General features: G+C 49.1%; 1 protein-coding gene across 1 annotated transcript in view; it reads right to left on the bottom strand.

Annotated features, from left to right (window-relative positions):
- Positions 1-16,988, bottom strand: part of Gpr107 (G protein-coupled receptor 107) — a 65,568-nt gene that overhangs the window by 20,903 nt on the left and 27,677 nt on the right. Inside the window, exons 10-14 of the mRNA XM_038336413.2 lie at positions 12,933-13,008; positions 11,701-11,774; positions 10,964-11,081; positions 7,886-8,016; positions 4,995-5,038 (exon numbers count right to left, since the gene is read on the bottom strand). Coding sequence (XP_038192341.1) covers positions 4,995-5,038; positions 7,886-8,016; positions 10,964-11,081; positions 11,701-11,774; positions 12,933-13,008 — 443 coding nt within the window. The remainder of the gene's footprint in view (positions 1-4,994; positions 5,039-7,885; positions 8,017-10,963; positions 11,082-11,700; positions 11,775-12,932; positions 13,009-16,988) is intronic.

The raw sequence follows: 16,988 nt of genomic DNA, 5'->3' as shown, positions 1-16,988 counted from the left end.
GCTCGTGTGACAGCCGTGAACTCTCCTGTGCTGTACTTCGTCCTCAAAAGCACAACTTGTATCCGGCAACAAAAACTGCCAGCTGTTTCTTCTGTGACATGTTCACTTCACTCATTCCCGAGCGACACAGTGGCTGTCCTTTCTTCAGACTTGTGGCTTCTCACTCACTGCAGTACCTACCGAGTGCCCTCTCCATCCTTCCACACTGCATATAAAGACAGGCACTGGGCCTGAGACTTGATACAACTACTTGCTATATCATCACAGACATTCTGAAAGGACACAAACCTGGGTCACCCCACAAGTAGTGCCAGTAAAGAATTTGGTAGCTTGGCTGGAGAGATGACTCTGAGGTTAAGAGCACTCACTGCTCTTGAAGAAGACCTCAGTTTGATTCTCCGCATCCATGTGGCAGCTCACAGTCTATAGCTCCAGTTCCACGGAATCTGTTACCCTTTTCTGGCTGTCAAGGGTACCAGGCATGTATACGGTGCATGCATGCGCATACACACACACACAAACACAAACACACACACACAGAGAGGCAAAATACCCATTCACAGAAAATAAAATATTAAATAACTCGGTGATTGCTGTGGTGTGGGCTGCTGCCCCGTCCCGCACAGGCATCGCTGTTCAGCCTGTCAGTGAGGGGCTCCATGTGGTGGTTTGAGTAAGAATGGCTCCCACAGGCTCATATACCTGTGGCCTTGTTGGTGGAAGTATGTGACTGGGGGCGAACTTGGAGGTTTCAAAAGCCCGTGCCAGGCCCAGGCTCTCTTATCCTCTTTGTCTGTGGATCAGGATGTCACTCTCAGCTATTTCTCAGCACCATGTTGACACGCCTGCCACCATGCCCCCTGCCATGCTGATAATGAACTAAACCTCTGAAACTGTAAGCCGCCCCCAATGAAGTGTTTTCCTTTGTTAGAGCCGCTGCAGTCATGGTGTCTACACACAGTGACTAAGACACTATAATGTCAGACTTGAAGCCAACGTGACGTCCCAGGCCATGGTCCCTTCCTGACCACGGCAGCCACTCAGAAGAAGGCCACGCCTCCACCAGCCTACAGCTCCAATCACACCCTATGTTTCTGAAGCACATGGAAAAAAATGGAAGGTTCTTAAGAAAACTTCCTCTGCCTTTCCCTCAGGAACAGAAAGTAAAAACTAGAGGTAGGGCCCACCAATCAAGTTATGCAGTGCATTCAGAAGCCAGTCCTGCCAGGTCATGACGCCAGAGAGAGCTGGAGAGAGCCGAAACCCGGCTGCAGGTTCCAAGGCCAAGCGGTCAGCAGATCTTGGCGGGAGGCTGAGCATGGGCAACCACGGTGCCCCTCAAGGGCTACAGACTGCAATGACAGATGATCCGAGAGAACCCCCAGTGTGTGGTGGGAAAGAAAAATGCAGGGCTTCTCCTTAATGATTTCCTTTGTTCTTCCTCAAGTTCAGCCAAAGGGTGCACATGAGCTCCCCACACTCCTCGGAAGCCATGCCGAACAGCATGCTTGCTCACGCAGTCTGCACATGCCTAAACATGCCAAAGTCACCGCCGAGGCCAGGTGACAGCCCGATGGGTGACGAGGTGGGGAGAGGCGGTGGACGCCAGGCTTCGTCTCACCACACTGCCCGTCCCTCAGTCAGGGCCATATGGTGGTGACACTGACCCTGACCTGCTAGCAGAGAGCTGGTCCCATGCTTCTCCGTGGGGGCTTCCACTGAGGGAACATGGCTTCCTGGACTATGGAAGTTACTTTTCAAAGAACAGAGTGAAGTACACACTTGTGGATCAGCTCAAAACCATCCTACAGAGATGATGCCTTCATTTTGCCTCTCACCTTCCTGTACATACACTTCCTCATGGGAAGAAGCCAGGCTGTTTTCATAAATGTAGAAGTCTCATACCGCCACCTAGCGGAGGACACAGGAATGACCTCCATGTGCCCTTGGTCTAGACCAACAATTGTCAGCTGTGAGTCCTGACCCCTTCTCAGGAGATGCCTAAAACTATCTGCATATCAGATAGTTACAATTCATAACAGTAGCAAAACCACAGTTATGAAGTAACAGTGAAAATAATTTATGGCTGAGGTTACCACAACATAAGGAACTGCATTAAGGGGTTTCAGCATTAGGAAGGTTGAGAACCACCAGTCTAGACAGAAAATAACTTCTCTGTAGAGTCTCTTCATTGCAGAACCTGCTGTGCCATAGGCCAAGCCCTTTCTTGTCATCCTCAGCTAGGATCAGTGTGGGTGAGTCATCACAGACCAATCTCCAGTCACACTCAGGGCCTTAAGACAAGATGGAGGGCCGGGCGGTGGTGGCGCACGCCTTTAATCCCAGCACTCGGGAGGCAGAGGCAGGCGGATCTCTGTGAGTTCGAGGCCAGCCTGGTCTACAAGAGCTAGTTCCAGGACAGGCTCTAAAAAAAGCTACAGAGAAACCCTGTCTCGAAAAACCAAAAAAAAAAAAAAAAAAAAAAAGACAAGATGGAGGACCAAGTGGGGAAGGCAGAGGCTAGAAGAAGCAGCAGAAGGAAGACGGTGGATCTTAATTTACAAACACCAAACCATGCAAGGAAGAAAGTTATGAGACCGATAGCCAGTCCTACCCAGTGAGACCTGTCTCAAAAACAGAAAAGAGAGACAGGGCTGGAGTGATGGTGTGGCAGTTATAAGCACTGGCTGCTCTTCCCAGGTTCTATTCCCAGCACCCACGTGGCAGCTCGCAACCTCTGTAACTCACTCACATGGTATATGGCCTATCTGCAGGCAGAACAACACATATAAAGTAAATTTTAAAAACATAAACCGTCCCATCTGAATACACTGAGGAATGTCCCTATGCATTAAGTTATAAAAGCAGTAAGTCACTTTTTAATATAACAACATACACAAAACAACAAAACAACAGGCTCAGAACATCCCTAGCATCCAGGCAGGCTTCCCCCAAGGCAGGGGCTTCCTCAGAACCCCACATCTACCTTGTTCATTCCCTCTGCTCCCTCTGCCCACTGCAGGAGGCAGGTGGGCTTTGCCCGGGTCTGGATGTCACTGGTATGCTGTCCAAACTGCCTGTACTACAGTTGCAGCTGAGGGCATGGGGGAGAGGGGCAAGTGTCAAAGGCTTCGGAAGGAAAGAGGAGAAAGCACATGACAGAGAGGTTGTACTTCAGCACTAGCGAGATCAAAGCTGGCACTGGGCACCTGCGGAGGCCACTAGGTAGTGACTAGGCTCTGACCAGGGCAGTCTCTGATACAGGGCTGCCCAGAGCTGCAGGAGCCTGGACAGCTGTGTGGACTGGTCTGGGCTCGAGCTGAGCAGAACATACACACCCCAGGGAGCACACTCAGGTCTTGAAGTGAAGTGAAACCTCAAAGTCAGGAGTCATGCAATTCAATAAACACTAGGACATGGCAGGGGAGGGAGCGCAGTGAGATCGAAGTGTTGCTTCAATCTCAACACCAAAACCAGAAAACGGGGCAGGAGATGGTTCAGCAGTTTAGAGCACCAGCTCTTCTTCCAAAGGACCCAGATTCAATTCCCAGCACCCACATGGCAGCTCACAACTGTCTGTAACTCCAGCTTCAGGGGACCTGACTCCCTCACACAGACATACACGCAGGCAAAACCCCAATGTACATAAAAAGATAACTGAATCTTTTAAAACAAACACAAAACAACCCCCAAAGTGAAATAACTTGATATAAATTCTCAAGCCTATGGAATTATTTGCAGCTAGTATATTATTTTCCACATATTCTAAAATGAACCCATATTCTTCTAACAAAAACAAGACAAAACAAAGGCTCAGAAATAAAACCCCGGAATGCAGTCGGCTGAGCCACTTCATGTGTTCCAGGAGCACTGTCCCTCCACCCGGTGGGCCAGTCCAGAAACACACCGTCACTCCCCGCAGCACAGAGGGCAGTGCTGGAACACCAGGCAATGCAGAAGTCAAACAAACATGGACACAGTGTGCTGCAGTAACCAGAAGGATGCTCAACACTGCCATCTCTACCCGTGGGACACAGCTCTTTGACACTTCCCGGACCCCAATATATTCCACCGAGACAAGATTTTCTACTGGATTTAGTTTAGAAATTGAAGATCTTGGGTCAGGTGGTGGCGCACACCTTTTATCCCAGCACTCAGGAGGCAGAGGCAGAGGTAGACAGATCTCTGAGTTTGAGGCCAGCCTGGTCTACAGAGTGAGTTCCAGGACAGCCAGGGCTACACAGAGAAACCCTGTCTGGAAAAATAAAACAACCAGGAGTCCAGCTGAAGAGTGGGAGGAGAAATTCTATGAGCAGGGATGTCAAGATCATGATGGGGAAGTCCACAGAGACAGCTGACTTGAGATAGTAGGAACTTAGGAACTCTGGACGAAGCTAGGGAGCCTGCATGGGACCAACCTACGCCCTCTGAATGGGGACATTTGTGTGGCTTTGTCTGTTTGTGGGGCCCCTGGCAGTGGGACCAGGATCTGTTCCTGGCACACGAGCTGGCTTTTTGGAGCCTATTCCCTATGGTGGGATGCCTCACCCAGCCTTGATGCAGAGGGGAAGGGCTTGGTTCTGCCTCAATTTGATGTGCCAGGTTTAGGTGACTCCCATGGGAGGACTTACCCTTTCTAAGGAGTGGATGGGAGGTGTGGGGGAGGGGAGTGAGAGGAGAGGAGGGAGGAACTATGGTTCATATGCAAAATGAATAAAAAATGTAAAATAAGAAACAAAAACAAAACAAAATTTTAAATAATTTTAAAAATGTAAATATCACAATCACAATGGACAGCAGGACACAGGGCTACTGCCCCAGGCCTTCCTGTGCAACTGTCTCTGTCTCTGTCACCTGGCACCTGCTTCCCCACCACACCATCCCTGCTGCCCCTACAGAGTGAGTCCCCAATCCCTGCCTGTCCTGTGCCCAGTTCTCAGCGGGACAGATGCCAGTGCAGTGGGAGGGACACAAGGGAGCACAAGGGAACTTGCCTTTTCCATCTGTGGCTGAGGCTTCTTGTAAATGTCTGATTGACCTAAAAATAACCACGTGGAGAGCAGAGGTTAGTAGAGGAGCCTGCATTCTCTTCTATTTTTGGCTCTAGTAGCTTGGGACCTGAACCCCCACTGTAAACCAAAAGGGTCAGACCAGATGACTGGACAGCACCCTCCCTAACACAAGAGGTCTCTCTCTGCCAGACCACATTTGGCCATTTATGGTACTCAAGCTGAGATGAGGCTGCCCTCTGCTGGCAGAATCTGGGTCAGCAGGAGGGGCAGTGGAAACACCCATCATAAAACTTGGCTCTCATTCCCCCAGCCACCCTGTCCCTAGAAGATAGTGAACATTATTGAGCAGCCCTGTCAGGGTGTAATGACCCAAGAGAAAGCTGTTGCTGATTCCTAAATTGAGGTCTAGCAGCTGTGCAGGTCTAGGCTTCATGTAAACTCACTGCACTTGGTCAGATTTACAGCTCTGGAAAAGGCTGTCTCTGGCAGCGCTGCAATAATAAATGACCACCATCACTATGCTCCAGGAAGGGGACATTAACATTACTAAAGATGCCATGAAGCCAGGCTCTGTGGTGCATGCCTGCTATCCCAGCACTCAGGAGCCCACTCAGGCCAGACAGAGCTACACAGTGAATCCCCCCCCCCCCCCACTCAAGGAACAAGACAAACTAAGCAAGACTTGGAGCTGCAGGCACAGCTCACAGCCACAGGGGAAAGCCTGCACTGAGCAAACAGACAAGGAAGGACAATGGAGGCAGGCCAGGGATCTGCAGGTGGGGCTCCTGGTCTAATGTTGACCCTGTTATCTACAGATAAATCACACCTAAAAACCTCAGCAAGGTACTGCCCCCAAACTTCATGAGAAAGTGAACACACGAATGCTATCAGCATAAAGGTGGTTTATGTTGCTGTTGAACAAAGGCTGGCTGAATCAAATATTTCAGAAATTTAATAGTGCTATTTATTTGTAGTTAAATCTTGATGTGTATGTGTACGCACACCCTCATGTGGAGGTCAGAGAACAACTTGCTGATATTGGTTTTCTCCTTCCCTCACATGGGTTCCAGGGATCAAACTCAGGTCATTGGGCTTGGCAGTTACTAATCATCTCACTGGCCCACTGATGCTGTCTCTTCTGTGTTTATTAGCATCTCATCTCTTGCAGCAATTTTTAGGATGTGCACCAAAAGGAATATTGCCATTGGGTACCTTCTCAGTGCATGATCAAGTGACAAGAAATGACCACTGGTGGCTTGGTGGATCTATACTTGCAGTGGTTTGAATGAGAATGCTCTCCCTACCCCACTCCCCATAGACACATATACTTGAATACTTGGGCCCCAGTTGGTGGAAGTGTTTGGGAAGGATTAAAAGGTGTGGTCTTGTTGGAGGAGGGTGTCACAGGAGGTAGTATTTTGAGGTTGAGTTAGCACTTTCTGCTTTCTACTTACAGATCAAGATGTGAGGTCTCAGCTACTACTCCTATGCCATGTCAGCCTGCCTGCTGCCATGCTCCCTGCTATGATGGTCATGGACTCTTAAACATCTGAAATCATAAGCCCGAAATAAACTCTCTCTTCTATAAGTTGCCTTGGTCACGGTATCTTATCCATGGCAACAGAAAAGCAACTAAGATAATGCTCATCTGGGACCCTTGTACTTTAGTGTTCCAACAATGACAGACGTTAAGGATAGGACCTAACTCCTGCTTCTCAGCAAGGTCTTTACTACCTGAGAACAGCACTGACCATCCTGATGGTAACAGGGCAGGATGGTAGGGCAGCTGAGGAGACTGCATGGTAGTGGTCTCACCCCCCCATTTCTTTTTTTCTGAGACAGGATCTCATGTAGCCCAGGCTGGCCTCAAACTTGTTATACAGCAGAGGATGATCTGGAACTTAGGATCCTTCTGCCTCTACTTCCTCCCTACCAAGATTATAGATGCAACACACTGCCATGTTATATAGTATTGGGGAAGAAACCCATGGCTTCAAGCATGTTAGGCAAAAACTCTTGCCACCAAGGCCACATTCCAGCCCTCCTAGTTCTCTATACCAGCAGAAGTATTCATATATAACATATATCTAACACGAATACTTGTGTTATACAAAGACTAGGGCGAGGGTGACTCTAACTAGAACCAGGTTCTTAGTAATTATAGTGGCTGGATAGTATACCCGACAACCTTAGGATTCTGGAAAGCACTGACTTAACAGCAATGGATGCTGCCAAAGAACACACCTCACTCCCTCAACATTAACAGAGCATGGACTGCACTGGAGAAGCTATGAGCCAGACACTAAGGATGAGCAGGGAGCTGCGTTGTCATCAGCCTGTTCTTTCCACCTGACCACACTAACATAGCAACCTGCACCTCTCTGCCAGGATTCACGAAGACTGTCCTCCTCATAGGGCACAGCAATGACACCTCTTTTCACACAACTGAAACACAAGCCGGAAGCCTGCCATTTCTGGGTCAGAGACGTCACTCTCCAGAGCCCTAACCCCTGGGTGGCCTGAGAACAGCACTAGGTTTACGTCAGAGTCTGTTCTCATCTTCCATCTAAACTGGCAAGTAGAAGGATTCTCCTACTCAGCCCTTACCAAATTATGGCAAACATTTTACACTTCCGCTAAGCTTTCCCTTCTAGAACCTCTCGACTGGGTTAGAGCTGGGCCTTGTGGCCTATGGGCCAGACCAGCTCTACTGAAGTCTCCTGGCGACTCTCAGTAGCTAAGGCCTGGGGTATTGTGAAATCCCAGAATCCCACCCCAGCTGTTATTTGGGGCAGCCTGGGGTCCACAGGGTCGTCTTTTCAGACACCCATGTGAGTCTGGCCGCACGCGTGCTGCCTTTCTAAGTCACTCACCACACCACTGGGAAGAGGATGGCCCCGCAGCACAGCAGGTCAACCAGGAACAGAGAGTCCTTCCACAAGCCGTACTCCGTCGTGCCTTCCTCCGTAGACTCTATGATGATGTAGGCCACATTTGCCAGCACCTACAACAGGAGACGCCAAGACATAAGTGGCTATGACAGTGGCCAAAGCGGGAAGCCCCCCTGTGGCTGCAGTGCTACTGTCACCCATAAGCCCCTTGAGAACCTTGCCTCTCAGCTCGCCAACCCCTGAACCTATCAGGCCTGTGACGGGTTCTAACCGCTGCTTGACTTCCAAAGTGGGTCTAGCTTCCTCCTGGTCCTCTGCTGGGCTACAGAAGCCTGAACCTTCTCATATGGTAGTTTGACTCCCTTACACTGCCATGGTGAAGAAATTATGTTAAGAGGGATACCCAAGGAACTTCAGCTGTTTCTCCTCTGTCCCATTAGGTCTTCCCAGTACAGGACACAGACTCAGTGAAGATTACAATATCCCAAACCCCAGCCACCGACAGACTGCAACTAGGCCCCAGGTCAAGCCTACCCAATAAAGATACCCCCCAAATCCCTGGCCCCCAGAAATGGAGATTTACTACTTGGTGTTGCTTCAAATCATTAAGTCTGGGGTGGTACGTAGCAATGGGTAATGGGAACACTGCTTTGGCACTCAAAGCCTCAGGCAGTCCCAAAAGCTACTGGGCAGGTGGCACTTCACATCCGACAGCCAGGATTCCAACTCTCCTCAGGCCCAGCTCTTCCTGAGACTTCTTGGTCCTCAGGAACAACAATTCTAAGTGGCTGATCTCTGCAGAGAAGAGAGGCTGGAGCGGCAGGAGTGTGGATATGAGACTGCTCCACTCCTCACATGGGCTAGCCAGTCCGGCCCTACCCACGCCCATCCTGAGGCTCATCTGCCTCATGTCTTGCTTCTATTTCCACAATTGAGGCTTTGCCTTGTGATTTTAGCCCCACCCTTGGGCTCTCAGCAACAATGAAGAGTTTTCAGCTGGCTTAATTAAAATGCCACTGTGCATCAGGGAAGTTTCTGATCTGTGATGCTTCCTCCAGAGAGCCCACGAGCTGTGATGCAGAGATAATGAGGCATGTGGAGGCTGGAGAGAGCACAGCAGCTAGGATGCTTGCCAAGCAATCGTGAGGATCAGAGGTTGGATCCCAGCACCCATTTAACAAGCCAGGGGTTCTGATCACACTGTAACCCCAGCTCAGAGTGGGATGGAGACAGGACGATTGTCGGGCTTGCTGGTTTCTAGCCTAGTCTATAAACGCAACCCAGTTCACACGGACTGCATGAAAGGCAGTACTGAGCCATGCCCCACAATCCTCTTCAACACCACTTTACTCACTCCTGCTGCAGGAGTTAGGGTTAGGGCGGGGCTCAGCAGAGTGTTTGCCTTGCCTGTTCAAGGTCCTGGGTTGTACGCCACGTACCATGAGAAAAAACAAAGGAAAAAGCAAAGAAACTCTCTGGTATTCCTCATGGCAAAAGGAAGCTGCTTAGACCTTGGTCAGGACCTTCCCAGACCAGTCCCATTGTCTAAGCACTAACTTCCTTATCTTTAGTTTCAAACATCCTCATTTCCTTGGGGTGATATTCAACGTGGCCCTGTGTGTTCACCTCTTAGGAGTCAGCAGAACAGAGGGTTCTTCATCACACCCAGCTCAAGTCGGGGGAGGAGTCAACGGACAAAACAGCCTGAATCCGCCTGAGGAGCATGAACATCCCAGAGTGCAAGGAGAACTCAGGCTCTGCCACGACATGTAGGCCCATATTTCTACATGGTGTGACAGCCAAGCTTTTGGGCCATGGTTAGTATCCGAAGCAGGCACGTACCCTTCCAGACAGGCTGTCGCTACCCTAACAAAAGCTCAGGATACGCTGCTCCCTTGCTTTGTAATTATGTAGATGCCTAAAAAGAGGTGTCAGTTTCAAGCTAGTGGTAGTGCTGCAGACGTGACTGTAGTCCTGCTACCTCAAAAACAGAACGTTAATGAACTTCCACCTCAGTTTACCTTGGGGGATAAAAGATGTTTGGATAATAAACATGGGTGATCTTCAGGATTTAAATGAACCCTGAGACTACCTTCCCATATTGCTGTGTGAAATGTGTCTCAATTATTCCCGTGCCTCCATGCTGGTCCAGGGAGAGAAAAATAGTTTATGTTGGGGCATCGGATCCCAACAATGACACACCCATCAAACTATGGCAGGGCACGGAACCCCATCTGCCTGGAGCTGGTCCTGGTGGTCTGGTCACTAGTTCCTCTGACAACAGTGTCACAGGTATCTGTGACCACATTCCTTTTCTCAAACAACCAATCAAGCTCCATCTCCATTACAAGACCTTTCTAGACCATTTTGAATGATAACTTTCTCCCTGAAAACCTACAACAACTGGTTTAAGGTCTGGTGCTAACCCACGCTTCTCTCTGCTTGCTGAATGCTACTAAGCAGCCAATCAACCCCCAGAGATGACCCGGACCCTCTTCCTTCCTCTCCTGCCAATCACACCTATGCTATGGTCTTAAACGGGAGGAGCTGACCTCACCAAAGGCACGGCTGTGACCAGGCAGCTGGGAAGAGGTACCTGACCGTGTTGCCCTCAGTTCTAGTCTCTGCTTCCTTGCATTGACTGCTGGTGTAAGGCAAACCACAGGTCCTCCAAACACAGGGTAAGTTAAAAAATGTCAGCCCTATGGGGTTGACCACCATGCAGGAAAACTCTCTGAAGCTACTCAGTTCTGCAACACTGGAGGGCACCTGAGCCCACTCAGGAAGAGAACCCTTCTGCTAAAGCAGAAGGCATGAGAGCATTTGTTCCTCACTTCTCTATCACAATCGAGGATGCTCTCTGTCTGAAGATGAGTAGCCACCAGGACTTCTAGCACACACCTGATGCCTAGGTCTGTCAGTCAGAAAGGGAGGCCCTATCTGCAGTCTGCAATGGTAGAAGCTCAGGACTCCAAGCAAGCTGACTCCCTACAGACAGGTCTGGAGCTGAGTCCTGCCCAAAGCCAGGGAGGACTGACAAGTCAGCCACAGTTCTAGTACCTGCAGCGGGATGACGATCATGAAGATCTTCTTGTCTTTATCAGACAAGATGTGCTTGATGAAGGCCCAGCCAGTGCCGATGAGAGCGATGGTGATGAACAGCAGCGCCCCCTTCAGACTGGAAGACAGAACATTTCAGATACCACCAGGCCCCTCAGACTCCAGTCCCGTCAGTCACTCTGTCAACTCATTCCTTGGTTCCACACACCCCCAATCTCTTCTTCTTTCTTTAAGATTTATTTGTTACATATAAGAGTGCTCTGTTTGTATGTATGTATGCATGCAGGCCTGTAGTTCAGAAGAAGGCATCAGATTCCATTATAGATGGCTGTGAGTCACCATGTGGTTGCTGGGAATTGAACTCAGGACCTCTGGATGAGTAGCCAGTACTCTTAACCTCTGAGCCATCTCTCTAGCCACCCAATTTCTTTTTATGTATTATTTTTTGAGACAAGATCTTACATAATCAAAGCTAGTTCAAACTCTAACTCAAAATGCAGTCAAAGATGATCTTGAACAAGTCCTCGTGCCTGTCTCCACCTTCTGAGTCTAGGGTCATGGGTGTGTTCCACTATACCTGATTTCTACAGTGTTGGAGATGGAGTAGAGGGAGTCATTCATCCCTGGCAAGCACTCTACCAACGGAGCCACATCCCCAGTTCTAGCCCGTAAACATTTTTGGAAGCCTTTCGTGGTGCACACACTAGCGCCACTGTCTTGTGGGCCTGCATACTTACAGATGAGTTATGTAGTACACAACAGCCCAGCCTTCAATCGGGAAGCCCTGCGAGGAGATGTAGTGGTAGTCGATCTGAAATCAAACAGCTGTGTTTCAGAAAGGCTGTGCCGTGCACCTCAGTACAGGGAGAATCAATACATGACTCCAGGAAACCTTGGGATGGGGACTGGGTTGTGTCCGCCCACCCCACTGTCTAATACCTCCACTGCCAAGTCACCAGAAAGTACACCAGTGTGCTAACACACTTAATTGAGAAAGTTGACAGAGGCTTAAAAGACCCTAACACTCGGCCCAGGTCACTCTCTTAATTTACACTGGCAAATGCTCTCACTCCCCAGTCAAGCATGCTGTCTCGAAGTCCTACTGCTTATAGTTATAGGTCAGTAACAAGACCTGTGTACAGGGACCTGACTTCAACAATCTCCAAGTTTAGACACTTGGGACTGCCAAGCATTGTAACTTAAGAGGAAGACTCTGGCAGGACTGGGAAAGCTGACCATGGCAGACAGTTCTCATTTTCTAAATGGTATCTAGATTTTAAAGTGGCTTAGGACCCTCCCAAGAATCTGTTAACTTATATCCAAAGGGATAATTACCCAAGTAACTGTCATGTCCTGCTGTTTTAACTGGATGCATTTTTGCTTTCTTCTATGACTCCATTTTCAAGTGTAGCAGAAGAGCCAACCACATGCACTTTATACACACCTTGCGGACCCAAAATTACGGAAGCCGTGACCTTGGCTCCACAGGCAAGGTCATTTTGATGTGCACCAAGATTTGTTTTTCTCCTCCAGAAAGTTTACTGATACTGAACTTCACTGGCAGGAATACAGGGATTATGAGTAAAATGAGGAGAGCCCAGCAACAACCCAGCAGGGAGCACACGCGTCTCCAGATGACAGGAACATGGGGGATGTGTGTTTGTGTGTACATTTGTAATCTCAGTACTCAGGAGGTCAAGATAGGAGAATCACGAGTTCAAGGCCAGCCTGGACTACAGAGTGAGATGGTCTCAAAAACAATAAGAACAAAAGCCAGTGTTCTGGAGAGACTGTAAGTAGGTCAGGAGGCTGAGTTCACTGGCCCCATGGCCAGTTCTCTGCAAAGGGACTCTATGAGAAACACATTCTTTCCCTTCGTCTTCCACCTTTCCTCTGCCTTCTAACTTATTTTCCCAATCAGGTATGCACATCCTCCACTTCATAAATGACCCTAAAGGCTAATACATACTGCATGGAACACCAAAGAAAGAGACTTGGTGAAAGGAAGGGCCGCCATCAACCAGTGAATTTTAAACACATCATTCCTATAAAAAGAGAGAAGAAAGAATTAGAAAACTCCACTTCCCAAAGGCAGCCACAGTATCAGGCACTTTTTTTTTTTTTTTTTTTTTTTTGGAGACAGGATCTCTCTCTATATATAGTCGTGGCTGTCCTCACAGAGATCTTCCTCTCTCTGCCTCCCGAGTGCTGGGAATAAAGGTGTGTGCCACCATGCCCAGCTTCATCAGATACATTTCTAAGCAAGCAGCAAGTACAACCTGAGCAAACCACAAACATGAAGTCATTTTTGTTTCTTTCTACAAAGCAGTTTTTGCCAGTAGGAACGGCCTCAGATGAGTCTGTGGTGGTTTAAATGAGAAGGGTCCCTATAGGTTAAGGTTGAATGCTTGGTCCCTTGTTGGTAAACTGTTTGGGAAGGATGAAGAGGTGTGTGTAGTCTTACTGGTGGATGTGAGTTCTCAGCTGCTGCTCTGGCACCATGCCTGCTGCTGCCATGCTCTCCACCATGACGGGCATGGACTCACCCTCAAGTAAACTCTCTCTTCTGTAAGTTGCCTTGGTCATGGTGACTTATCACATTTCCAACACAATCTAATGCAGCTGACTGGGAGCTACAGACTACAGACAGGCAGGATGGCTGCTGAGGCGTGCTAGGATAGGCATCTAACACAGCCCACCAGCTTGCTCCCTGGAAACCACACTGAGTCAGTCACACAGGAATAAGGAGGGCAGTCCCAGAGACAACGTGAAATCCCAAGGAAGACAAAAATGAGATATAACTGCAGATGTCGGAGCCCAACACAGAAGGTCTGGGAGGTGGCCATGGTAACAGGTGAGGAGAAATTGCCGCCATCATGCCCTTCTTTCCCACTTACCAGCCCACTGGATAAAGTCCCTACCCTCATCTCCCCTCACAGGCTCCAGGCCACCCTTGGGCTCTAGGCATTAGACTCTTCCTCCTGTGTCTACCCCCACCCCTGCAGGTAGGAACTCCTGGATGTTTTGGAGAAAAATAAAACTCTCAAAGTATACAAAAACTCGAGTACACATGGCTAGGCCATGTGTACACTCTCTCACATCAAGACATTGGCAACCCCACACCGGAGAATAAGCACATGGAATACGAACAGTATATTTGCACCATGAGGGGTAAACCAATGTAGCAGACAAGAGAGTGCACAAGGAAGATCCACACATGCATAGGAGCTTGATGGAAGAGAAAGCGATCCAATTTGATGGGAAAGGACAGGCTGTTATGTGATTGTGGTGGCAGAAAATCACCTGGCACTACTTGCAGAAGAAAGTAAAGCTGGATTCACTGCCCACTTATCCAGAGGGATTCTAGAATAGCTTAGCCCTGAATGAAACACACCTTGTGACCTGGAGTAAAAAAGGGCCCCTTAGATCCAAGAAGCACTACTGTAAAGACAAAATTAGACAGTGGGGCGCCAACACAATCAAAACCTTCATTCAATAACACACACTGCTGACAAGCTGAGTGGCCAGAATGACCAGAGACAAAACCCACATGTGGAGCCAGGGAAGGGGTCGGTCTAGAACACAAAAGAGTTTTGTTCATGCAAAGCAGCTAGACAATAAGAAAATCCAACAGGAAAATATGCAAACAACATAGGCCTGCAATGACAGTCCCTAGCAAGAACATTCAGAGATTGGGAAGTAAGGCCCAGCAGTTATACACACCAGATTGGCACATATCAAGAGGTCAGCTGTGGTAAGAGGATGCTGACAGGGCTCAGGCTCCCCTGGCAAAAGTGGAAAATGGTGCAGCCACATGGTGGGCAATCCAACAATAATGCAACTCAGCCAGAGCAGGCCACAACCCCGTGGGTCTCCACTCGGGACTGTTCCTCAGAGGACAAAGTCTCAAGGAGATCTCAGAAAGTAGGAGACCAGGTTATGCCAGCACTGTCTGGGCAGCAGGGACAGCAGCAGCCCGGATGCAGCCCTGTCTCTAAGGACTGCAGTGCATGACAAGGCAGCCCATGAGACTCTGGATGCAGACACAGCAGCACGGCTGATGGAAAAGGCGACACCGAATTTACACAGCTGCCTCTGCAGACTTTCAGTACATTTAACACAGAAGAAAACAAAACAAAACAAAACAAATCCAGACATTCCTTACAAATGTCCCAAAGTGTATAGTCAGCATATTGGGGTGACTTTCCATGGTCGGGGAAAAGTGGGTGAAGGGCAGGAAGTAAGGGGGATGGTTACTTGGGAGAGGAGCACGCACAGAGCGATGATGAGACCACACCACACCATAAGCTGATGCACACTGGGCTTCTGGGCTTATTTCCTGGGCACTTTCCTGGTCTAGAGACTACTTACTTGAAGGTCAAAAAGGAAGTCAGGTCAGAGCAGCCTGTCACTACTGAATGGCAGTGGGCTTTAGCGAGAGTGCAGCACTGCCCACTGTGAAAGGCCACTCTCGCATCCTGTCAATGAAAGGCTCTGAAACCATGGCAACCTGGGCCTGCTGCTGACTCGGCCCTGATGACCTTCATCTCTGAAATGGCACAGCTCTACCTCAACAAGCCTAGGATGGCCGCCAACCTCTAAGCACGGAAAATTATCAGTTGCCTGCCTCTGCCAGCCCAGCCCTCCTCGCCCACACTCGGGTGCAGGCACAGTAAGCCTGAAAGGAGAGGCAGGCACCAGCAGGCAGCCCTGGCCTCCAGCCCCGGTGCAGTCAGGCTGGCTCTCACTTCTACTCTCTGGGCCTCAGTACACTTATGTGACAAAGGCGTCTCATTCTTTCCAGCTCTTGAAGGTAACAAGTGTCTGTCCTAAAACTCCTGGCAGCCTTGGGGGTCACATGACTAAGTGAAACACAAACTTCCAGCCTACGGACATCCACAGGCTATGACATGGGGATGGCTTAAATTGCATCTTTTTGATGTGTACACATCCACACAAAGTTAAAAGTGTAACTGGCACAAAATAGGTCAACCCCACTTAACCACAGATTTAAAACCATAGCCACTGTTTTATCCAAGTGAGCCAAGACAATGACATTGCCAATGCTGAACAAAGGGAAACGAAACACAAGGAAACACAGGCAAGTAAGGGGGTCTAGAGTACCTCATTTGCATAGCATCCTGATGGGACAAAGACAGAGAAGAGCTAAGGACATAAGAGGACCCGCAGAAAGAAGGGCAATTATCACTCCCCCAGTTTTGTAGATGTAGAAAGAGACACAGTGAAGAGAGGCGGACAGGAAGCCACAAGCTGAGTGTGTGCTGGGGGAGAGCCTCAGTGCACACGTACAGGTCAGAGGACAACTTGCTTGAGTCAGTTTTCTTTCTCTACCACATAGAAGCAGGGGATTGAACTCAAGTCATCATTAGGCTAGGCAGCAAGTGCTTTTACCCACTTAGGTCATCCTGCCAACATGCAGGATCCTTTTAGGAGGGCCACATCTGAGACTCTGAGTACCTGCTAAAAGGCACTCCAAACACCAGAGGTTTCAGCTTCCACCCCAGTGCTCCAGGAAGGGGTGTCTGGGGCACCTAATTATCATGTGAGTTTTGGGTAACACGGTGTATCAGACTCACACACACTAAGTCTAAGGGCCTTTTAATGCTTTACACTGTTCTGTTCTAAGATTTCTGGGCAGGGAGACACAGAATCCATACCTACATAGCCACTCCCCTCAACAACAGAAAACACAAAGTCAGAGCCTTGGGGCTTTAGGACAAGGGTTCTAGTGAAAGACAGACTCTCAAGGGTTTTTTCCGGGGCTCAAGCTCTTGGCGGACAAAGAAAGCCCAGGGAGACTTAGGGCTGAAGCCTGCAGAGCTGGAGGCTTTTTGCTGCCACTTAGGCGGTGGCATCCTCACTCACTCCTCTCAAGACAGATGGCCTGGAAAGGCATGACCCAACATATTCCGTGTGAAGCTCCCTGGGCTAGTGTCGCTGCTAGGCAACACTCGGCTTGTGCATCTGTTTGCTTGTGTGTTTACACAACTAACATTTGGATCTG

This window comes from Arvicola amphibius, chromosome 7 (genome assembly GCF_903992535.2).
Source record: "Arvicola amphibius chromosome 7, mArvAmp1.2, whole genome shotgun sequence".
NCBI lineage: Eukaryota > Metazoa > Chordata > Mammalia > Rodentia > Cricetidae > Arvicola > Arvicola amphibius.
This window is presented reverse-complemented; position numbering and strand designations above follow the sequence as displayed.